At 49.3% G+C, this 23,860-nt stretch overlaps 1 protein-coding gene across 1 annotated transcript in view; it reads left to right on the forward strand.

Annotated features, from left to right (window-relative positions):
- Window positions 1-5,224: 5,224 nt before the first annotated feature.
- Window positions 5,225-23,860, forward strand: part of ADRA1D (adrenoceptor alpha 1D) — a 41,898-nt gene continuing 23,262 nt past the window's right edge. The window contains exon 1 of the mRNA XM_027906298.1: window positions 5,225-6,549. Coding sequence (XP_027762099.1) covers window positions 5,583-6,549 — 967 coding nt within the window. The 5' untranslated portion in view covers window positions 5,225-5,582. The remainder of the gene's footprint in view (window positions 6,550-23,860) is intronic.

Consider the following 23,860-nt stretch of genomic DNA (forward strand, 5'->3'; position numbering starts at 1 on the left):
TTCTGCGATAACAGAGCAATTCTTTGTTGCAATTTTGACCTTTTGTAGCATTTTTATTTATATATTTGGTTGTGCTGTGATTTATCTTTCATGCTGTTATTTATTTTATTCTATACATCAGGGACTGTTCTTTTTACATCATCATTAGCAATTGTTCTGCTAATTGCTAATTCTGTTGGTTATTTCTGAAGTAATTGGCCTTATGTTTTGCTCATTCCTCCCTGGGAAAAAAAAAAAAAAGTGTTTGGAAATGCTGATCTAAAATGTTCTGCTCAGTATTGGAGTGTTTTATTATATGGCTTTTAAGAGAGCAAAAGGCAAAAAAAGAACATCCCTGAGGAATGCTTCATTTTGAACACATCAACATTCCCACTAAAATAACAAACATGTCCCACCAGCCCTATAAACCACATTTATCTGCTTGTTCTATCTACCCATCCCACCTGCCTTGGCCTCCCAGAAAGCAGCGTGGCTCTCAGAGCTGTTCACAAAAGCACCTGGCCTCTCTCCTTGGCTCCTGCCCGCTGGATTAGGCTGTGTCTGAGATGTGGGGTGGAGGTTTGCTCCTCCTGAAATGCCCACAGCTCATGTGTGTCGATAGGCACTGATTGCTGATGGCCTGGAAGATGCTTTGCCACCTTGCTTTAATGCCCCTTTTTGGGCTGAGTTTGGAGGGGCTGCATTTAGGATCAGCCTCGTTCCTCCTCTTGCTGTGTCAGCTCTTGCATCCAGAAAGCCAAAATAACTTCTGCTCCTCGGTGTCTTCACTGTAAATCACAGCTGGGCTCTGTGAAAGCACCTGCCCTGCACCAAGAGTGTGGGCAGAAAGGAGTTAATGAGCTTTCTAATCCTTTTCCCAAGAGAGGGGATTGAGATCCCACCTGCAGAGCTGCATCCAGCTCTGGGGACCTCAGCACAAGGAAGATGTGGGCTTGTTAGAGACCGTGGAGATGCTGCCAGGGCTGGAGCCCCTCTGCTCTGGAGCCAGGCTGGGAGAGCTGGGGGGGTTCCCCTGGAGAAGAAAAAGCTCCAGGGAGAGCTGAGAGCCCCTGGCAGGGCCTAAAGGGGCTCCAGGAGAGCTGGAGAGGGACTGGGGACAAGGACATGGAGGGACAGGATGAGGAGAGATGGCTTCCCACTGCCAGAGGGCAGGGTTAGATGGAATAATGGGAAGAAGTTCTTCCCTGTGAGGGTGGGCAGGCCCTGGCACAGGTTGTCCAGAGAAGCTGTGGCTGCCCCTGGATCCTTGGAAGTGTCCAAGGCCAGTTTGGATGGGGCTTGGAGCAACCTGGGACAGTGGAAGGTGTCCCTGCCCATGGCAGGAGGTAGAATAAGATGGTCTTTAAAGTCCCTTCCCAATCAAACAAATCTGGGATTCTGGGATTCTTTTTCCAAATATTTTGGGGGTTTTTTTCTATTCAGTTGCTCCCAAAATCAAATTAAAACCTGTATGAGGAAGGTAATAAATTGATCTCTGCATCAGCTGGCAACAAGCAAAGAAAGTTTAGACTAGACCATACAAGATCTAACCAAGAGGGCAGGGATTCCACTGCAGGAGGGGAAAGCCACCATGAAAGGTGGTTTTGGAACAGAGAAATCCATTTGCAGGAAAGGGGCTTGGACCAGATCCCCACTGTCCTTGTCCCATCTGTTTTGGGGACAGAGCTGCAGGAGGGGAGCAAACAGTTCAAAACCAAACCATACCCAAAGCAGCCACATTCACATGAAAAGGAGAAAACTGGGAGAAACAGTACATGGAGCTATGGCATTGATGTGATAGTGGCTGGGATGGTTTGGGGGAGCAGGAAGGTAATACATGGCTGGGTAATTTCAGGTAGATACCATAAGAGGATGCTTGAATTTTCTTCCCCTCCCCCCCCCTTTATCACTCAGTCAAAATAAGCTATTTCCTTATTCTTTTTGCCTCACTGATTAAGACATGAACACTCAGAGTGTAGCCTGACTTTTCCTAGATTTCAAATAAAATTGCCACAATACAAAACCACCATCAAAACATGCATCCATCATCACACAACCTTCACAAACCTCACTTACAGCAACAAAAATAACTCACCCCAGCAAAGTCAAAAATAACATTGTAGAATCATTCAGGTTGAAAAAGAATATCACCACAATTCAAGAAAGGTGGGCAATTTTCACACACTCCACCCACCCCTCACTCACAATTAAAATCACAATCCCACATAATTCTAATGCTCTGTAGCAATGTCCAGTCCAGGTTCTGCCCACTGCCTCTCCCAGTTACTGACCTGATCCCCAGTTTCTGAGGAGTTCCATGTTTGGGAACAAAAGATACAGCAGGACAGGTTTGAGTCATCCCTTGCAATCACTTTTAGCCTGTTTTTCGATGTGCTTGAAGACCTGGGGTCAGCAGGACACAGGAGCCAGCAGAGCTGGACTTGACCTCAGAAGGACAAGCAGTGTAGACTGATCCTGGCTTCCCAGAGGATTTTTGGATGTTCTGACCAAGGCAAGGCAAACCCACCTTTATAAACACCTAAATATTATCATTTTGCCACTGTTCTGCATGGACTGTGAGCAGGATCCATTTTGCCCACCTCTGGCCCTGGGAAATGCTGCAGGAAGATGCACTATGGCCAATCTTCCTTTGCAGAGCAAGGGAAGAATCACAGAATCGTGGAATGGTTTGGATTGGAAGGGACCTTGAAGATCATCCAGTTCCAACCCCTTGCCGCGGGCAGAGACACACAGAGGGAACCCCTCTCCTTGTTATAAACCCTGGAGTGCATGCAAATGTTGATCTGCCTAAGTCCTAGGATAAACTCTGTCCCAAAAGGATAAAGTGTAAAAAAAGAGGGAGGAAAGAAATGTAAAACATCAAGAGGGAAGGAGCTGTATCTCTTTCCACCTCAAGCCCAGCAGATTGTCAAGGTCCTAGGCACTCAGAGACCTCTGTGTGCTTTTTTTACTTCAGACCCTTCAGTTCCTCCACAAAGACCCACCCCCAACACTTTTATTTGGGTTTAAGTGCATCAGTGTAAACCTGTTCCTCATTAGTTTAAATTAACCATAATGGCCCTGATTTAAACACCCATCCCAACCCTACGTGGTTCAAATCCTGCCGTACGTGAGAAGCTTCAGCCCAGCCTTAGCTCTGGAGAAAGGCACATGTTTTCTTTATCTCTGGATGTCACTGGGTAGATTAGACGAGATATATTTATCTAGACAACGATCTGTGTTGCTGCAAAGATATGGCTACAGAATTCCATGGGTTGAGATCATCCCATGCTGAGTTTAGCACCCGGGTGAAAAACGATCCTTCATTTTGGTGGTTGACATGTTGTCACCAAAACATGGGGAAAATGAGTAATTTGGACTCAAGTGATAAGTGTTTGAGCTTCTTTTTTTTTATTTTATTTTATTTTTTTTTTTAATTCACATTCAAAAAGCGGTTTGTGGGGTGCGTTATTTTAAGCAAAACCATCCCTATGAACGTTGTCCTGGTGCAGTATTTGTTCCTGTTTCCTTGTATTTTCCAGTTTGCTTGTTCCCAGCAGGGTCGAAAACCCAGCTCAAGGAAGGAGGATGAAATCTTAAGGAAGAAGAGAGTGCATGAGAGAAATAAGGAAGATCGAAAATGTGTCATTTCCTGAAATTATTGTCAAGAAAAATAAAGGAATAAATATGCTGTAATATTTTTTTGTCCGCTCTCATACCCAGTGTATCCACAGATCTCCCATGCTCTGACAGCAGCAGTTAAATCACCCCACTGTCCACTTGGACTGCCCTTTAAAATAACTTTTTTTTTTTTTTTTTAAGAAAGAAAAGTTGAAAAATCGTGGATAAACACACTCCAAGGAAATATTTCCTGTGTACAGCAGAAAGAAGCTGAGGGAGAGCCCCTGCTCCACGCTGGGGTCAGTCCCCATTGCAATGTATGGAGGCAGGTCACGGGGAGGAAACCAGTGTAAACAGGATCTGCTTTTATCGGTGGGAAAAAAACCCAGCCCCGTTTAAATTGGTCAGAAATACGTGTTGTAGCCACAGGCTGCTGTGTCCAAGTCTTGCTGCAGGGTTAAGTCAGAGGCACAGAGCTGATGATCACACACCGTCCCTGCCTGTCCCCTCTGCTTTGGGAAGGAGTTAGTGAGGGGCAGCCCATGCCTGCACCCCCAGCAGGATGCCTGGGCTGGGGTGTCAGGACCAGTGTTTAGCTAAGATGTTTTGGCTAAGATGTTTGCTGGAAGCCCTGGATGTGGGGCAAGAAAGGAAACCTGCCAGCCTGGCAGGACATCCTCCTGGTGGGATGCTGGGATTGGGGAGATGTGCCAGATAGGAAGGGCATCTCCCCTGGTGGGTGCTGGGGGGACATGCCAGCTGCACAGGGCATCCTTCTAGTGGGATGCTGGGCCTGGGGGTCCTGTTAGCTGTGCAGGGCATCCTCCTCCTCCTGGTGGGATGCATCCTCCAGGTGGGATGCTGGGACTCGGGGTCGGGGACGGAGAGGGGAGGAGGAGAGTTATGCCAGTCATGCAGGACATCCTCCTGGTGGGATTCTAGGGCTAGAGGGGACATGCCTGGCAGGGCATCTGCCTGCTGGGACTCTGGGGCTTAGGGGGGCACGCCGGACTGTCAGAGCATCCTCTCGGTGGGACACCTGTGCCGGGGGCCACGGCACGGGCGGTCTCCAGGGGGGAAGGTGCAGCCTGGGAGGTCTCCGGCGGGAAGGCGCAGCTCCCCGCCAGCCGCAGGACCCCCTCGCCGGGGGGACACACGGACCCGGCGGGGGGACACACGGACCCGCCGGGTAAACCCTTTGCTCTGCTGCCGCCCGGCGGTGACGGCCGGGACGGCTGCACCCGGGTACCCCCACCCACCCCGGGGGTCTGCACCCACCGCTGCGCGACCCCTCCGCGAGTGGGTTCCCTCCCTGCCCCGTGCGTGTCTGAAACCACCCCCGCTCCCTCCATCATCTCCCCTCTCCGCCCTGGCTCTGCTCCCGGCTCGTCCTGCCCCGTGCTCGCCCAGTCCTGCACAGCAGCGCTGCTGCCGCCCCCGCCGCCTCCTCCTCCTCCTCTTTCCCTTCCTCCTCCTCCTCCTCCTCCCCCGGCAGCACCTGACGCGCGGGGCTCCCGCCCGCCCCCGCCCCGGTCCCGTCCCGCCCCTCCCGCCGCTCCCGGTCCGAGCAGGGAGCGGAGCCGCCGGCGCTGCCGCCCGAGCCCAGCGCAGCCCCCGGAGCATGAGAGGGCGGCGGGGGGGCTCCGACCGCGCTGCCCCCCCGGGCTGAGCGGCGGGGAGAGCCCGCGGCGGGGCGGGGGGCAGCGCGGCCGCACGGCGTGAAGCCCTCTCTCATCCCTCTATCTCTCTCTTATCCCCCTCTCTCTCATCCCTCTCTCTCTCTTATCCCCCTCTCTCTCATCTCTCTCTCCATCCCTCTCTCCTCCCTCTCTCCATCCCTCCCTCCATCCCTCCATCCCAGCCGGGGGAGCGGGGTGCGGAGCGGGTCTAGGCGGGGGCTGCCGGCCGGGGATCATGCCGGGGGAGCTGCGCCTCGGCACCGCTTTCTCCTCGCCCTCCATGGAGCCCGGACTTTCTCTACAATGACTTTCCCCGAGCTGAGCAATGGCAGCTTGAGTGGGAACCGGACGGGACAGGGCAGCCAGAGCGGTGCCAACCGGTCCTGGGGGCTGCAGGGTGAGGAGGGCCCCGACGGCAACGGCACCACGCTGACTTTCGCCTTGGACGTGCAGGCGGTGGGCGTCGGGGTCTTCCTGGCCGTGTTCATCCTCTCGGCCATCGTGGGGAACATTCTGGTCATCCTGTCGGTGGCTTGCAACCGGCACCTGCAGACGGTCACCAACTACTTCATCGTCAACCTGGCCATCGCCGACCTGCTGCTCAGCACCACCGTGCTGCCCTTCTCGGCCACCCTGGAGGTGCTGGGCTTCTGGGTGTTCGGGCGCATCTTCTGCAACATCTGGGCGGCGGTGGACGTGCTGTGCTGCTCTGCCTCCATCATGAGCCTGTGCATCATCTCCGTGGACAGGTACATCGGCGTCAAGTACTCCCTCAAGTACCCCACGATCATGACCGAGAGGAAGGCGGGGGTCATCCTCGTGGTGGTCTGGCTCTCCTCCATGGTCATCTCCATCGGGCCCCTGCTGGGGTGGAAGGAGCCGCCGCCGCAGGACGAGAGCATCTGCAGCATCACGGAGGAGCCAGGCTATGCCCTGTTCTCCTCCCTCTTCTCCTTCTACTTGCCCCTCATGGTCATCCTGGTGATGTACTTCAGGATCTACGTGGTGGCCAGGCGGACCACCCGGAGCTTGGAGGCGGGGGTCAAGAAGGAGAGGAATAAATCCATGGAGGTGGTTCTGCGCATCCACTGCCGCAGCGTCCTGGAGGAGCCCCTCTCCAGCACCCGGAGCAAGGGGCACAACTTCAGGAGCTCCCTCTCCGTGCGGCTCCTCAAGTTCTCCCGCGAGAAAAAAGCAGCCAAGACTCTCGCCATCGTCGTGGGTGTTTTCATCCTCTGCTGGTTCCCTTTTTTCTTCATCCTGCCTTTTGGTAAGTGACCCCGTCCCCCCTCCCAGCCCTGTGACTGGAGCCCTGGGGACCTGCTCCTTGGGACAAACTTCCAGGACACAACTCACACACGGAGGTGAGGGATAGGTAACTGATAAGTGAATAAGCCAGCAATGAATTTATTCAATTAATTAACACTTATTCAATATTTATTAACCGAACTCACAGTCAAAGTAAATAGCAAATGAATAAAATAGTGGCATACTAATTGTTTTAATTAATTCATTCAGCATTTTAAATAATGAAGTTCAGGCTGTGGAGGAAGCAGCTCTGTTTCAAACAGGCTGTCATTATGGCACAGTGGTCTCCAAAGAGTTTTGCTGTCCTCCCTTCCTCCCAGTTTGGGAAAGGTAATTGGATGTCTCCCCCGTGGGTCCAGGGCTCCCACCTCTGTTGGAGATGAGTGAGGTTTGATCTCCCCAGGGAGTGTCAGAGCATGAGTCTTACTGACTTTGCAGGATGTCGTTGCTGTGCAGGGACCTGGAGCAGGACCAGGTATTGTCTAAAGGTGGTGGGAGAAGATCCTGTGTGATTTCCCAGGACACTGGGTGCTCCTTTAGGGTTGTCTGACAAGTTGTGCTCTAAAGTTCTGGCAAGTTGTTTGTGAAAAGGACGCAGCCCCCTGCATGCAGAAGAGGCTGAGCAGGCACAGAACGTGCTGGGGACATTGTGATGTCCAAAGCAACATCCCCTTCCAGCACCAGTGCAGGGATGCCGGTGCTCTTCCTCACCACCTCACTGAACGAGCACCCAGCTCGGGGGACCTGATGAGCCCTCTGGAATGCTGTAACTAAACCCGGAGGGGAGGAAGTAGAGGTTTAAAATATCTTTTGGATGTCAGCAGCAGCCTTTTGCACAGAGCTCAGCAAAGCAGAGAGGTCTGTCACTCCATCTGCCAGCAGGGACCCACGTGTCCCACAGCCCACTGGGGACTTGTGTCCCACCAACCCTGTGGCCAGGGAAACATTACAGCTGGTTCTGCACTTTTTTCTCAGGGTTTTTCAAATCCTCTTGCCCGAGGCTTCCTTCTCAAGTCAGTGGAAACAGCATCGTGACCGCGGGACCACCTGCTGAGGTTTTGAGCTCCCTCCAGCACCGGGGCTGTCCCCCTGGGACAGCTGGAGCCCAGGGCTGTGAGACACCCTCCAGTGGAATAGATCACCAGGACTGATGGTGTCTTGGGAGCTGAGGTGCCCCTGGAGTGGTGGATCAGGGCTGTGCATGTCTGCTGTCACCATGCTGCTGTCTCGTACTTCTTTGCTCCAGTTTCTCTGTCTGGGTGAGGGTGTGTATTTGGGGAGTTTATCCCAGCTCTCCACGGGGGTGAAATCGCTGCTGTGGGGAGTTTTCATCCTGTGTGAGCATTGCAGTTCGTGGTAAAACTTAGGCAGGGAGTGTAGGGCTGCACTGAGCTGCTCCCTCTGCAAGACCTGAGATTAATTACCTTGTCAGACCATGCCTCTTTCATTGAACAGGTACATGGGAGGGGGTTGTATCCAGCAGATAAATAGTTTGGGAGTTATGGGGTTCAGGTAGATGCCAGTACCCAAAGGTTGAGCTCTCTGGGCAGCCCCAGTCTGATACTCCCCTCCTTAGCCAGAACTAGCAAGAACCACCTCCAAACCTCATTTACACCTTGAGACTTTAAAATCACAGAATCACAGAATGGTTTGGCTTGGAAGGGACATTAAAGATCATCTAGTTCCAAGCCCCTGTCAACCTTGCAGCTAATGAAGCTGGGAACTGGGATCCCGTTCCTCTGAGTTACTCCCAGTACTCGGAAATAGAGAACAAACAATCAGGCAAATATACTTCTCAGTAGAAATAAAAAAATATTTTGCTTTGCCGTATCTGTTCTCCCTTGAAACCCTTGAGCCAGCTCTTCTGCTGGTGTTCATCAAACTACCCCTGTGCAGAAGTCGAAGGAGACAGGGTGATTTCCACCAGCTAAAAATCCAAACTTCATTCCTGAAGTACCTCCCATGAACCCTCCGAGCACCCAACTTGCCAAGTCCTTTATAAACAGGGCTTTGATCTTTACTTCCTGCTGTATTATGTGCATAACATAAACACAGCAAAACTTCATTTATTTTATGACTACAAAATATTCTGCTTCTCGTTTCCCCACCCTTTATTAATTGCAGTTTTCCTGTTCAAATCTCAGTATCATTCAGGGCTATCTGGGAGGAGAACAGAAACTTCTAATCTTGTGTTTTACAGCTCAGGAGATGGGTCTGAAACTCACAGAAATCAGCAAAGTCCACCGTAAATTCACAACTTGAAACATGCTGGAGCCAATTCTCCTTGGAAAGAAGGTTGTAAATGGTGAAGTAGAATGGGTTTTATTTGTCTGTTAGACAAAAATAGGTGAAATAATTTGGGACCAAGTGGAAAGTGCATTTATACACATTTTAAGTGAAAATCAAAATTCTCGTGAGAAACTGAATAACTTTCCACTGAAGTGAAATGTGCTGTTTCAATTTGAGTAAATGGGAGTTTATTAAAAAATGAGTGCTCAGAGACATTTCAAAGCGAGCTGTTGCCTTAAAATGAAGTGAATGAGGGATCTATTTTCTTCCAAAAGTATCCAAATGTTTTGACTTTTTTTTCTCCTCTTCGACACGAAATCGCAAGGAGCCGTCCTCGGCTCGCGCTGTTCGCTGTCACCTGATTATACTTTTTAGGGATAAGAAAATTTGCCAAGTGAAAAGAGACTCGTCTCAGCCCTCCTTAGCATTCCCCGAGCGCTCAGAAACTTCCGCGCTGGCTCCGTGGTCGGTGTCAGTGAGTCTGCACGGATCTTTGCAGCCCTCTGCAGAATAGTTTCCACATTAGTTGCACGGGAGCAGTATTTATCACATCAGGGCTGAAAAAAAACCCAGCAATTTTGAATAACACAATCTCTGTGTGTGTGTGTGTGTTAAGTGCTCTCAGCTGTTTCTCCGTGCTTGAGCAACCTGCGGCGATCTTTCTTTAAATCAGCTCAAACCCCCCCAACACCTCTGTGGGTCTATTTATCAGCTGAATAATTTAGCCCGCTCTTGGGTGTGTGACACATGGGATGCCATCACCAGGAGTTTAAACAAAATTAACAGTTTTGTGGGTAATGAGACTCTTCAAGCAGCGGGTTGTTCGACCCAAGATGAAATCCTAATTCCCCGTGTGAGAGTGGTGTCTTTTGTGGGTGTGCAGTGGGGCTCTAAAAACTGCTCTGTCTCGGGATCCTGGGTGGTGGTGGTGGGGTTTGAGGCAGGATTCCTCTTCCCTTGGCAAACACCTGTCAACAGAGCATAACTGGGGACTTTTCAGAGGTGTGGGCAGGGAGTTTAAGGCTGGTTTATAGGACAGGATTCATCTCCCTTTGGTTGTGTCAGACCACGAAGATGATCCAAGGGCTGGAGCCCCTGTGCTCTGGAGCCAGGCTGGGAGAGCTGGGGGGGTTCCCCTGGAGAAGGGAAAGCTCCAGGGAGACATGAGAGCATCTTCCACTTACAAAAAGGAGGCAGAGCAACTTTCTGTATGGGTAGATAGTGATAGGACAAGTGGTAATGTATTTAAACTGACAGCAAGGTTGAATGTTAGGAAGAAATTCTTCACTCAGAGGTTGGTGAGTAAGTGGCAGAGGCTGCCCAGAGATGTTGTGGATGCCCCATCCCTGGAAGTGTTCACAGCCAGGTCAGATGGAGCATTGGAACAGGCTGCCCAGGGCAGTGCTGGAATCCCCATCCCTGGAGGGATTTAAAAGCTGTGTGGATGTGGCACCTGGGGACATGGTTTAGTGGTGGCCTTGGCAGTGCTGGGGGAACTGTTGGACTTGATGATCCCTGGAGGGCTTTTTCAAATTTAACAATTCCATGATTCTAGAGAGTCTTCACTGGCTCCTCTGCTAATGGAAAACTGCTAAAAGTTGGGTGCTGGCTTTGCCCTTGCAGTGGGGACACCTTTGCAAGGTGGTCAAGGAACCAGAACCCCCTACACAACACCTACAGATGGATAGTCACGTGCTATCTGAAGCCTGATCCAGGGGGAATTAATTAGGAACAGGAGGAGGGATGGAGCCCTGATCCCCATCCACTCTTCAGCTGGGGAGCATGCAGAGGCAACGGGGGTCACCAAATGGGGCATCTCAGGAGTGGAGTTAGAGACCTTCTCTGGTCGGATTTCAGATGAGACCAAGTCTGTTCTGGTAGACATGGAGAATTAACTCTACTCTGATATAAGAGTATTTAGCATGGTTTCCTGTAGAAAAAAAAGAAAAAAAAGGGCTTATGTCATCACTCTGTGCCTAAGAGCATGGAAGTTTTCAAGTTTCAAGAGCTCATTTTGATGAGCTCTTTCATGATAGAATCATAGAATGGTTTGGGTTGGAAGGGACCTTAAACACCATCCAGTTCCAAATTCCTGCCATGGGCAGGGACACCTTCCACTGTCCCAGATTGTTCCAAGCCCCATCCAACCTGGCCTTGGACACTTCCAGGGATCCAGAGGCAGCCACAGCTTCTCTGAGCAACCTGTGCCAGGGCCACACCAGCCTCACAGAGAAGAATTTCTTCCTAATATCTAATTTAATCCTGCCCTCTGGCAGTTTAAAATCATTTCCCTTTGTCCTGTCACTCCATGTCCTTGTCCCCAGTCCATTTCCAGCTCTCCTGGAGCCCCTTTAGGCCCTGCCAGGGGCTCTCAGCTCTCCCTGGAGCCTTCTCTTCTCCAGGGGAACCCCCCCAGCTCTCCCAGCCTGGCTCCAGAGCAGAGGGGCTCCAGCCCTGGCAGCATCTCCGGGGCCTCCTCTGGACTCTGCAGCAGCTCCACGTCCTTGTGCTGTTGTTGCCAGGGCTGGGACAGCTCTGCAGGGGGGTCTCCCCTGAGGGGGCAGAGGGAGAGATTCCCCTCTCTTGACTTGCTGGTCACCCTGGTTTTGGTGCAACCCATCATCAACTTCAATCACATTTGAGAAAATTATAAAAGTTCTCAATATACCAAATTCCTGTAAAAATGGAGAGATATGTAAAGGAGTAAAGGAAAGTTCTATACTCTACCTCACAGAAGGAATGTTGCAGAGCAAGCTCAGCCCCTGCTTAGACATCAGAAAATACTCACTAAAAATCTACCACGAGACACAATCCCAGAAAAAAAAAAAAAACAACTTTAATGTGGTTTTACACAGGGGGACCTGATAGGAAAGGTGATTTGAAAGTAGGAGGCTGAAAGATAGAACATTTAATCACTTTGATTGTTGTGGCAGTTCCTTGTATCTCCAGAAGTTTCCTGAGTTATGGTGAAAGTGGCAAAATTGACAGTGAAAAAGGAATGCCGATTGCTTTCAAATAATTATTTATGGCTCAGAACATCAGATCAACCTGGAGCAAGAGCAACTGGGATGAACTATTCCATCTGCCACATGTCCCCCATTGACCCTGGTTCATGGGAACCTTACATTGATTAAAAACTCCACCAAAGAGATGGATGGAGACACAAAAGCTCTGGCTGGGTTTATTGGACATCATCCAAACAAGAGGCACCACAGGACATTTCCATGAAATGAGCTCATGCCAGATTAGCATAAATTCATTAAATTATAGGAAATGGATGGATGGATGGATGGATGGATGGATGGATGGATGGATGGATGGATGGATCTTCTAGCCCAGCTCCTTTCTCAGGAAAAGACCACTCGGCCCCAAACGATTCCTGAGCCATTTCAAGGCTATTCTTAAAGCTCTGAAGTGAGGGGGAATCCATTGCTTTTCCCAGACGAATTTCACTGTTGCTTCAGCAGCCCTCAGGTGTGATTTCTGCCACTCAGAGCACCTGCAATAACACCAGGGCTGTGTTGAAGCCTTCCAGGGTGTCATTCCTAGGGCATGGCAGCAGGGATCCTGCAGTGAGCCCAGCACAGGGACGTGTGGGGGTGTTCATCCCACTGGGATAGCACTGGAGGAACAGTCCAGGCAGAGGGCACCTGGCTGGGAGTCACCTGCAGTGATTGTTGTCTGTCTGGAGAAACTCTGTGGAAAAGCAACCTGGGAGCTGGGCTTCTCCCCCTAAAAAAACCTGTTGACACCCTGTAGAAGGGCACAGGGGAGAATTTATGAGTAGGCACATGGATAACTGTAAGTTATGTAGCTAAAGCATCAGGCAGTGCTGATTCCCTCCAGGTGCCCCAGTGCAGAAGCCCCCAGAGTGCAGAACAGCAGGGAAACAGTCTATGTTTGTTTGGAAACAGCCAGCCAAGGACAATTATTTGGAGGCCAGCTGAGTGCATTGGGTTCCTTTCCTGCCCATTATCTGCGTGGAAGGCCAGAGATGGACAGAGGGGCTCAGTCCAACTATTGCTGCTATAGGAGATGCCTCATTCTGGACCTCAGGTAATGATTTGAGCGCCCAGATTTGAAAATCTGCTTTGCCCCTGCCTGGCCAAGGGAATGCAGGGATTGGAATTGGGACCCAAATCTCCCACGACCTGTGTGTGGGATTACTCTGCTTCCAGTCTATCCACTGCACCACCAAACAAAACTATTTAAAGCCAAATGTCTTTTTATATGGCAGAGTCTTGACGCATCTGGAGGCAGTTGCTAAAGGGATGTACCACAAACAGGAAAAAAATAGATCTTGAAAAACTTAAAACTACTGGGATTCTGTTGGGCAAAATGTTATAAAATCTCTCAACAGGGGTTTTGGAACCAACACAAAAATACAGCACGTAACCTTGAAATCATCTGTGTTAAGCTGGGTCTGGTGGTTTTATTACATTTGACAAAACTTCACCCTGAATATTCTGAGGAGGAGTTTTTAATTAGTCTGATCTATCCTCGTTAGTTTATATTTGGGTAAATATTTGCTTGTTAGTTCTTGTAATCTGGTTAACGTGATGTAACAAAAAATGAGCAGAAGAGTGGGCTGCTCTTTTGTATGGTCATGCCAGGTGGTTGGCTGATCTCTCATCGCCAGCTTGCTTTTAGTTGGTTTTGCCACAAAAAAAAACCAAAACAAAACAACAGAATGAATAAGGTATGTCATGTTAGCAAGTAACAGTGTCAAGGCTTCATGATCCCTGCAGGGTTTTAATTACAAGTGCTCACTTTAGTGATTACATGCAGCATTTTTGGCCAAGGCACTTCAGAAAATGAGTGTATTTCCTTGGGAGAGCAACCTGAATTATCTTCTGATTGATCAGTCAGGAGTTTTCTTTGCTGTGATTACTGTGCTCTATTCTAGGTAGGGCTGATGGTACCTTTTGTCATTATGGGATCCTTCTGGAGTCAAGTCCCAGTTTTTGGTGCCAAACATCAACTATTAGGTTCAGTTTTCCATCCTGTGCCTTTGTAACAAGCTGAGTTTGTTCTGCCAAATGTGAGAGAGCATGAGATGGCCACAGCTGAGAAAGATGACAGGAAAAACACAGCCCTTGGTTCCTCTCATGAGTCTTATGGGGACAGGCTGGAGTGTAAAAAGCTCTGGCAGGGCCCTGTGTCAGAGCAAAAACATCTCACTGGGGTGGGGTTTAGGGATTCTTTCTGTCAGGACAGGGCAGGAATTGGACAAAGCTGATTCAATATGGCCAAATTCTGTAAAGAAGGAACATTTCTGAGGAGCTGTCAAGGCTGGGAAGTTTAGCAAGAGTGGAGTTTGCTGAGGAAAGGCTTTTAAGAGCAATGACCCGATGGTGTCTGATGGGCATTTCTGCCGCCCTGCAGTCCCCTGTGGCACCTGGGGACATGGTTCAATGATGGCCTTGGTAGTGCTGGAGGAACAGTTGGACTTGTGGATCTTGGAGGTCTTTTCCAACCCTAATGATTCCTTGATTCTGTGATTCCATGATTATGCTTCTGCCTGCCCTGCTGTCTCCGTTTTGCTGCTGTATGAAACTGTGCCATGGAAACAGAAGAGTGTACTGCTCCCTGCACCATAATTTAGGGGTGAGATTAGCCCAAGGAGGGATTTACTGGAGTGGCAGGAACAGGATATGGTCTTTTAGCTGCTCCTGATGAATAGCCTTTCTCTGAGAGGTCCCGTAGCTGATGCATTTGGAGCCAAGCCCGAGAACCACCAGGTCTGGTGGCAGAAAACCAACCGCCAGCTCGATCAAGAGAGGGCATTTCCTGCTCCTGGGAAGTTTCCAGCCTGAGGGAGTTCACAACTCAGTCATTAAGGCCCCTGAAATGCAGCTTTTATTTTTACCCCCCTCCAGTAGTTGGGTGAAAAAAAAAAAAAAAAATTAAAAAAAGCACCATTTACAAGGGATTCCTGCTGGGAGAAATCCCTGCCCCAGACAAGTCCAAGCTGCCTTTCCTGTTGCTCACAGTGGGTTGTCACATTGATGACATTCAGCTAAGGAAGATCAGCAGGGTACAGGGAATACAGGACTGGCTCCAACCAGCTCTCTCCAACACAAATCTGCCTGAGAAATGTGCCTGGAGCTGCAGGAGCATGAGGTTGTTGGTGCCACGAGGGTTCAGGACCTGGAACCAGGCCTTCCCCTCTTGTGTTCAGGAGTTTGTTTATTTATCACGTTTAATGGGATCTGTATTTCCCCCCGTGAGTCAAAGGCTGGAACAAATCACAGGGGTTATCCTGCCTGATCTCCTGAATTGCAGAACTCCTGGCTGCATTGCCCTGCAAGGCTGTTGCAAGTGTTGAGAAACCCAAGGGCCAGGCTGCAAAAGAGGTGCACGATGGGGGAAAAAAAAAAAAAAGAAAAAAAAAAGGAAGCCGAAAAGATCTCCAATTAAAGGATCCGTTGTGCAAACAATGAGCAGCAAACAGCCCCCACTGCAAAAGAATCCTGCCCCAGACTTTGCTGGAAGGACTGTGCCATAGCTGAGCCCAGGAGATGTGGGCAAGACCTTTGTGAAAGCATTTAGGTAGGGAAAAGAGAAAAAATAAACTTCTTTAGAGGGAAATTCATATCCTAAGCATGAAACTGATGATTTGTAGCATAAAGACAGTGAGGAATGGGAATATCTTCATGGCATGATGCTCTTTCCTTGTGCCAGTGAGGCCAGAGGAGGTTAGGGCAACTTGACCAAGGAAAGGGACAGGAACCTCCACCTTATCCCTGTCAGTTTTCCAGCTGCAAATTTCCTCAGACCAGCTTCACAAATCACTGAGGAACAGCCCATGGGTAATCCTAGGAACCACGGAGGGCAGTGACCCCAAAGTCCAGGGACTCAGACCCACTTTTGATCCCCCAAGTCACCAGATGAAGCTGGCAATAGTGTTATTTCTTGCCCTCTCACCTGAGTCCCAGGCAGGGCACCTGACACCTGTATTCCCATCCCAGATGTGTTCTCAGAAATGCAGTTTGGAAGGGCATGGGGCACAGCATTGGGGGCACCATCACTGCTCACTGTCCTGGTTTGAGTGCAGAGAGCAGAGGATTTGGGTTCAGAGGAGGTTCCAGCTCTTGAATCTCAGCCTTTGAAGCCAAGTTCTCGCAGAGACACTTGTCAGAGGTCACCAGAAAGGTTTTTCAGCCACGGGCTCTTTCAGTTCCCGGGGTCCCTTCATTGGAATTGTCTGGAAAGCTGTGAGGGTGCAAGTGTGGAGTTCCAGCTGGCATCCAGCCATGGGCTTGTGGGGATTTGGGGAAACAAAACAGAGTGACTTCACATCACAGGGTTTGCTTTCTGTGTATTCCTCACTCAGAGAAGAGCGTAGACTCATGGAATGGTTTGGGTGAAGAGGGACCTTAAAGACCATCTCGTTCCACCCCTGCCACGGGCAGGGACACCTTCCACTAGCCCAGGTTGCTCCAAGCCCCATCCAACCTGGCCTTGGACACTTCCAGGGATCCAGGGGCAGCCACAGCTTCTCTGCCCAACCTGTGCCAGGGCCTCACAACCTTCCCAGTAGAGAGGTAGAAGAAGAAGAAGGAGCAAAGCAGAGAGCTCTGCAAATATTGTATCTCTCCCTTTCTTCTGCCTCGCAAAAGCCGAATTGTTTGGGATTAAATCCTGAGGTGCTTCCCTTCCAGTGACCCCACACAGTTACAGCACTTCAGGGCTCTGTGCAGACGGATCTACCCGAGATCCTTCATGATGCACAAGCTCATCAGTCACGTGCTTCAGCCTCTTTTGTGTCAGGGAATGTACAAACAGGAGTGTTATTTCTAGGCCAGAGGAGCTCAAACTAGTGGATCCAGATGGATGTGGGAGGCAGGAGAGCACCCAGTTGTATCTGAGTGCAGGCAGATTGCAGTTTTGCCAGCATTTGGGCAAAGGAGTGGTGAACAGTGGTGTATTGACAGGAATATTGGCAGGTAGCTTCTGGAAATGCCAGTAAAGAGAAGGGACCAATTTTCATTGCATCTGATCACCTCCTTGGCCACCACCCCCTCTCCCTGGGTCCCCTTTCCCGAATATCCCCTTACCAGAGCTTCCTTTCTCATCCATGGCTCTGACAAACAAGGAATGTAATTTTTTTCTGGTGTGCAGGTAAACAAAGAAATTAGGACCAGACTCACAGGTGAAGATTTCTGTGCGTAGCTGTCTGTGGGTAGGTGGATGTCTCAGCTCCCATTACTGACCAGAGCTCGATTGTTAACCAGGTTTGGATTGCAGTTTACTTCCCTAGAACATGCCCAAGGTCCCCTAAGGTAGATGAAGCAACCACATCAGGTGTTTTTTTTGTTGCAAGACCTCGAGATGCTCTGTGCTCTCCTATGGGGACATCCAGAGACCAGGAGGGACATCCCAGGGCATTTATCTCCAGTGGCACAAGACGTGTAGGCAACCACAGTGTCTTCTTTAAGATGACTTGAATTGCACCCTTGGATTGCTTTCCCAAGAAATTAAAAAGAAAACCAGACACCCAATGTGTAAGATACATCTGGTAACACGCCCACACAAACATTTCTTTCTCTGTCCCACAAACTGGAGTGTAGGATGTGCCCTAAAGATTGATATCTTGGCATGTCAGTGCCTTTCCCTCAGATGCACCTTCCCGAGGCTCATTCCGAAGCTTTGTCCTGAAAGTGAAAATAAATGGGTCGCTACAGCCTTCTCAGGTGGCCTGTGAGAAATCAGTCTGGTTTCCCTGATGTCGCTGCCAAGCATTAAAGGGCACACCTAATGCTTCAGGGTAGGAATAGTGGGAAATATATATAAAAGTCTTTGAAGGAATCTTTACTGATGGGCAGAGATAGAGGAGAAAAGTCAGCTGAGGGACTTCAATGGTCTGTTTCCTTTGTAGTCTCCATCACTTGGCCTGTTTATCTGGACAGCTTGGGCTCCACTGACTTTCAAAATAGATGGAAAACACGGAATATCAGTGGTGGACTTGGCCTCTCCATTTAGGACTTGTAGTGACAGGAGGGTGTTGGATTAGGTAGTGGTGCACACAAAGCTTCTCCCGTCCCAGCTTTAGGTCTTTGCCAACGCTGAGACATCAGAACCAGCTCAGAAACACACAGCATTCAAGGCCAGGTTTGGCAGGGCTTGGAGCAACCTGGTCTAGTGGAAGGTGTCCCTGCCCGTGGCAGAGGGTTGGAACTCGATGTTCTTTAATACTCTTTTCAACCCAAACTCTTCTGTGACACACATGATGCTCAGCCTCTTCCTGGGATTCATTAGCATCCCTTAAGGACCCCAGCAGGCAGTGAGGCTCCTGCTCTCCTACAGGAAGGATCCATGAACTTCCCCCAAAGGTCGGGGGAATGAGGACGTGGGCGGTTTCATCTTCCTGCCGCAACCACAGGGCAAGGGAAAGTATTTACATTCAAAACAGAACTTTCCCAGTGTCTGTGGCTGCTCGAGTCAAAGGCAGTGAGGGAAAGGGGGCTAAATTGAGAGTGTTTACACTGGATGGGGCCATCAGCCTGTCAGGATGTATTCCACACGCTCTGGAAAAGGTCTGTTCCTTCTCCCTGTGTACTCTCACTGCACAGCCAGCAGCCTGCACTCAAAGAAACCACAGGTGATTAAATTAACAGCCTAATGTAAGGAACAAAAATAATTTGCCGCAAACCCAAACATTTACTGCTCAAAGCAGAGCTGGGTGACTCACAGCAGAATTCAGATGAGAGAACTGGAGAGCAACACTGCAGAAATGTGATCACGTCTGCCATCCCACCCCGTGCAGTGGCAATCCCTCAACTGCCTTCCTCCTTCCTAGCTCTTCGTCTTCTTCTTTCCTCTTCCTGTTTCTCCTCCTGTCTGTACCCCCCTGTGGCTCTGGAATGCAAATACCACAGAGAGCTGTCACCACCTTGAGACAGGATTGACTTCCCCTGCAGATCCCCATGGCTCAACCCATGATCCCATTCAAAATCACCTGAGCTTCAGGTGTGCCCCAGTCCCAGAAACTCTGCTGCTGTGCCTTTGGAGAGGCCATTCTGGATCATTATTGCATCCAGTTCTTGGAAACTTTATGGTTTGCAGTGGGAACGTATCAGTGTCTCATTGCAAATTCGTTTTGTGTCCGTGCCATCCTCCTTAAGAAGTTCTGTTTTTTTCCTTGGCTTTCACCCTTCTGGCAAACAGCTGGTCTGGGATCTTCCTCCCCTGTAGCTTCTTCCTGTTGCATTGAACAACCTAATGAATTCCCTTTTGCCTTTATCATCCCCTGCTCCATCTGGATTTACTTCCCTTTAGATCACTGGTGGTTTGGATGCTTTGGGAGACCAAGCTGGTACTTTAACATTCAAGTTCTTGAAGATACACCAGACAGATGGGTGTCTGGGCAAGTTTGTGGTAATAACCCTGATGTCCCTGTTAACAATATTTGTGACAGATCACACTTCCCACCCGGGGAAGAGATGGAGAAGGCAACCACGTGGACCGTGTTGAAGGACATCCCCTGTGACTGCCATGGCACAAGCTGTGCAGTTTGTTGCTCTGGCTATTAAGTTGCCACTAGGTTTGGACTCTTCCAGGTCGTGCCACAGAAATTTCCAAGGCAAAGTGTCTAAAAAAATAAATGGTTGCTCCCTGCCATCCCCAAATTCATGCCTAGGATTGTACCATCTTGTAAGCTTATCTCTTTTTCTGCTGTTTTGTTCTGACTCTCCAAAGGACCCTCCTTCCAAAATCCGCTGGAAACACCTCCCCAGGTCACTGGAGGGGTCACACCTTGGAGTCTCGAGGTCCCCATCAGCCAGTGCTGGAATGTGGATTAAGAAATGCTGCTCCACTCCCAGTTGTGAGTCATCTGCCTCTCGAACTTAAGGTCACCAGGGTGACCGTGTCAGCCACCTCAGTAAATGGTCTGGGAAAGTCCATTTTTCTTTCTCCCTGTTTATTTCTTGACACTTCCAAATGACTTCCTCTCACCCTTCTCCTTCTCCAGCTCAGGACTGACTGCATTTCAAGTTCACAGGGGACCACAGAGACTCTGTTTTATCCCATCTCTTAGGCACATGGTGTGATTCTTGGGGGGTCCTATGTAGAGTCAGGAGTTGGACTCCATGATCCTGATGGGTCCCTTCCAACTCAGCATACTTATGATATTCAGTTCTACCACATGCATCTGAAAAAGGTGTCACAGTCCACGAAAAAATCACTTTACTTGTGAAGAGAGAGACAGAGGGTCTGAGCCAGCCATAGGTGATACCAGGACCTGGTTTCCTCTTTTTCCATCAAATAGTCTATCAGTAGAGTTTTCAAGTGGACAGGCATTGTAAGTTAGCCTGGGCTACACCTCTTCCACACTGGTGATCATGGATCATACCTCTGTCTGTACTCAGGACCCAAGAAGGAGAAAACACCTTTGTACCAGTCACAGGACCAAGGAATCTCAAGGTTAGAAGACTTCCTTGGATGAAAAAGCTGGGAATCTCTTGTCTTAGCTAATCCTTAGTTTATGCTTAGCCTTGCTGTCCTATCCTTTCCCATCTCCAGTGCCAAAAATGTCCTCTGGGACCTTTGCAAGCACCTCCCAACCCATCGGACAAGGGGCTCAGCTTTTCTCCCTCCTCCGTTTCTCATACCAATGGACATCTCTGTCTCTTGGTGTTAGTAAAAATCCTCCTGAGGGATCTGTCAGGCACCCAGGCAATGGTTTGGGCATTTTTAGTGTCTCTGCAAAGTAAGACACTGAATTTAGGTGTCTGCATTGGGGTCACCACTGTTGTCACCCTGATACTTGTACAGGTCCTTGTACTCAGAGCTTGTTTCCTTCCTTCACAAGGTTTTGTCCCTCCTCCTTGAGGGGCTGTTGGTCTCCATCCCACTCTGAATGTCTCTTTTAACCAATTCTGGTGCTGGTGGGCTGGTCACTTAAGAAAGTTTCATCACTGGCAAGTTTGCCTTGGTTTCATCCTCTCCAAGGTTTTCCTTATTCCATGTTGCTCCATTTCATTCCCTACACAAAACAGAAACACAGTGGCAGGTTTTGACAGGTGGGCTGGAGTTTTGGGTCCTGCAGGCTTTGTCAGAAACCACCAAGGCTGACAAATCAGTCACAGTGCTAAGCTGTGCCTCTGTTACCCCAAACACTGGTAAGGAGTAAAAAACATCCCACTAGACAGATGTTTCCATTAAATTTGGGAATGTCTGCAAAACCACACAGAAAAGACCTACAAATGAAAAGCAAACTGAGCTGTTTATTGCCATTAACAAATAGGGGAAAAAAAACCCCAAGCAAACAAAAAACAAACAACCAAACAGCAAAACAATAGCGAATGCAAAAATGTGATCATTTGGGAACAATTCGTTATTTGTTATTCCTACTAATAAAATCTATTTGGACTGCAGTTCCATCCAGGAGCAGGCGTGTAGGAGCTGGAATTCGCATTACAAAATGGTAATTCCTCACTCTAAAGACTTTATTGCTTTGGTTTTGTGAGCTTAACTGTGCAAATTGTTGACCTCTGGGCCCTATTAGGTTGTGGAACTACCACAAGTGGTCCACAGCAGATGCACAGAAGAATATCAAACATTAAGATGTGCATGTTTTCATTGGAAAGATGGATAATGATGTTGTTGAATCACCCAAGGGAGATCCAGAAGGCTGATAATGGTCCTTTATCAGCAGGTTTAGGATCAAATGAGGGAAGAGTTGGGCCAACAAAAGGAAATTAGACTCTCTTTTTCAAATTGACCCATAGTGTCCTATTTCCTCTTGAGTTTTGATTATATTTGTTTTGTAAACTAAAATATAAGCAAATTTTAATGCAAAGCACTTTGGAACGTGTTCCTCCCTACCCCAAAAGAAAAGGTTTGCTTAAAAAAGTGTCAATATTGAAACTTTGCCTTTGTTTTCCAAATTCTCTCTTTCCGTCTCGTCTGCTTTGGCCAAAATAATTTGGTGAGTTTGGTCCTCCATGAAAATTTGTGTTTGTCTCGTCTAATCTGTGAATCAAGGAGACAAACAATAAATTTTTGCCCTGCTATCACCGGATGTCTCTTTTTTTCTGACAAGCTGCATGAGAATGGTGTGAAGAGAGATAGCCTGGCATGGCTGGAAAGCTCTTGGGAATCTCTGTGTAAAAAGGGATTAAGAAAGTTGTATAACGAAGCAGACACTTGTTATTGCTATTAACAGCTACAATATTTCTTGGTTGTACCAATTTTTTGGATTTCCTTTGCAGAGCAAGTCCCAGGTTGAAATGCACCGTTGTTGCTCTGTATATCCCAAAAGCCATTTTAAGTGAGCAAGTGGCCTCTTTCCAAGGAAAACCATGGGCTGTTAGCAGTGGTAGAGGGCAAGGAAGGATGTCACCAGCCCTTAAAAACTAATCACCCTTGAGCTATCCCAAAATCCAGGCAGGAGGGGTCGCTTGGACATTGTTGGTCTGCAAGCTGTCAGTGCTCTTGGCCGTGGGAGCATCACTGAGGATCAGGCACCAGGTTGGGCTCAGCCACAGGGAACAATTCTTCCCAGTGGTACCTCAAAATCCCTCCCTGGGGCTCTGGGATGGATGGGATCACCCACAGCTCCTTGTGTTGGCCACAGCTGGGACACCTGTGCCACGGGAGATGAGGAACAAGGGCAAGTTCATGACCACGGAGGTTCCCAGGCCGAGGTCCAGGGGAGTCCTGACAGTCTGCAGGGCCAGCCCATAAACTGCACTGTTCCCTCTCTCTCAGTGGGAGCATCCAGGGGTTTCTCAGTGCCAGGACATCAAAGAGGAGATTATAACCAGCTGTCTCATGGAGCTAATTGATAGCAGACCTCTTTATCCCACAGGGAGGTCCTTGAGGGAACCCAGCCAAGGGAGGTCGACAGGAATGAGCAAAGGATCATGGATTTTCCAGAGTGTGAGGAGGGCAGAGACCACCTTCACCCCAGGGTCTCCTCCAGGGAGCAATGTCCCAGCTCGTCCAACCCCTCCTCCTTTCCTGAGGACAGAGTCCGTCAGTGGGCTCTGGACTGATTTATCACCCATCACCCAGGGGAATATCTCATTTCACTCGACTTCATCTTGTTTAACTGGCCCAGTGCAAGGACAGGGCAGGGCGTCAGTACAGGCTGGGGGATGAAGGGAGAGCAGCCCTTGGGCCCTGGTAGAGGAGCATCTGGACACAACCCAGCAATGTGTGTTCACAGCCTGGAAAGCCAGCGGCGTCCTGTGCTCATCCCACACTGTGGGCAGTGGGCAGAGGGTGATGCTGCCCCTCCACTCCACCCCACCTGCAGTGCTACCTCCAGGTCTGGGGCACCAGCATAAAAGAAAGATGTGGAGCTGTTAGGGCACGTCCAGAGGAGGCCATGAAGATGCTCCAAAAACTGGAGCACCTCTGCTGTGGAAAAAGGATGGGAGAGTTGGGGGCTGTTCAGCCTGGAGAAGAGAAGGATTTTGGAGACCTTGTTGCAGCTTTTAAGTACCAAATGGGGGCTTTTAAGAAAGATGGAGAGAGGCTCTTTCACCAAACCTGTAGTGATAGGGCAGGGAGCAACAGTTTTAAGCTAAGAGAGAGTGGGTTGAGGTTGGACATAAGGATAAATTTTTTTACAATGAGGGTGGTGAAGCCCTGGCACAGGTTGCTCAGAGAAGCTGTGGCTGCCCCATGCCTGAAAGCGTCCAAGACCAGGTTGGATGGGGCTTGAAGCATCCTGGGATAGTGGAAGGTTTCCCTGCCCATGGCAGAGGGTTGGAATTAGATGATCTTTAATGTCCCTTCCACCCCAAACCATTTCATGATTCTGTGATGCTGTGTCACTCCAGTGACTGGGAATCATCCTGAAACGGTGGCTTAGAAAAAGCAGCCATGATCCCTCACTGTCTCCTCCACAGGGTCAGTGAAGGATTTTCTGCAACTCAGCAGAATTCCTCCCTGTTTTGATTTTGCACAGAAGCAAAAGATGCCTTATTAGAGAGCTCAAATGGGAATTTTTCCCTCAGGGTAATCTGAAA

This window comes from Empidonax traillii, unplaced genomic scaffold (assembly GCF_003031625.1).
Source record: "Empidonax traillii isolate 1590-97213 ecotype Southwest subspecies unplaced genomic scaffold, ASM303162v1 scaffold1273:size490713, whole genome shotgun sequence".
NCBI lineage: Eukaryota > Metazoa > Chordata > Aves > Passeriformes > Tyrannidae > Empidonax > Empidonax traillii.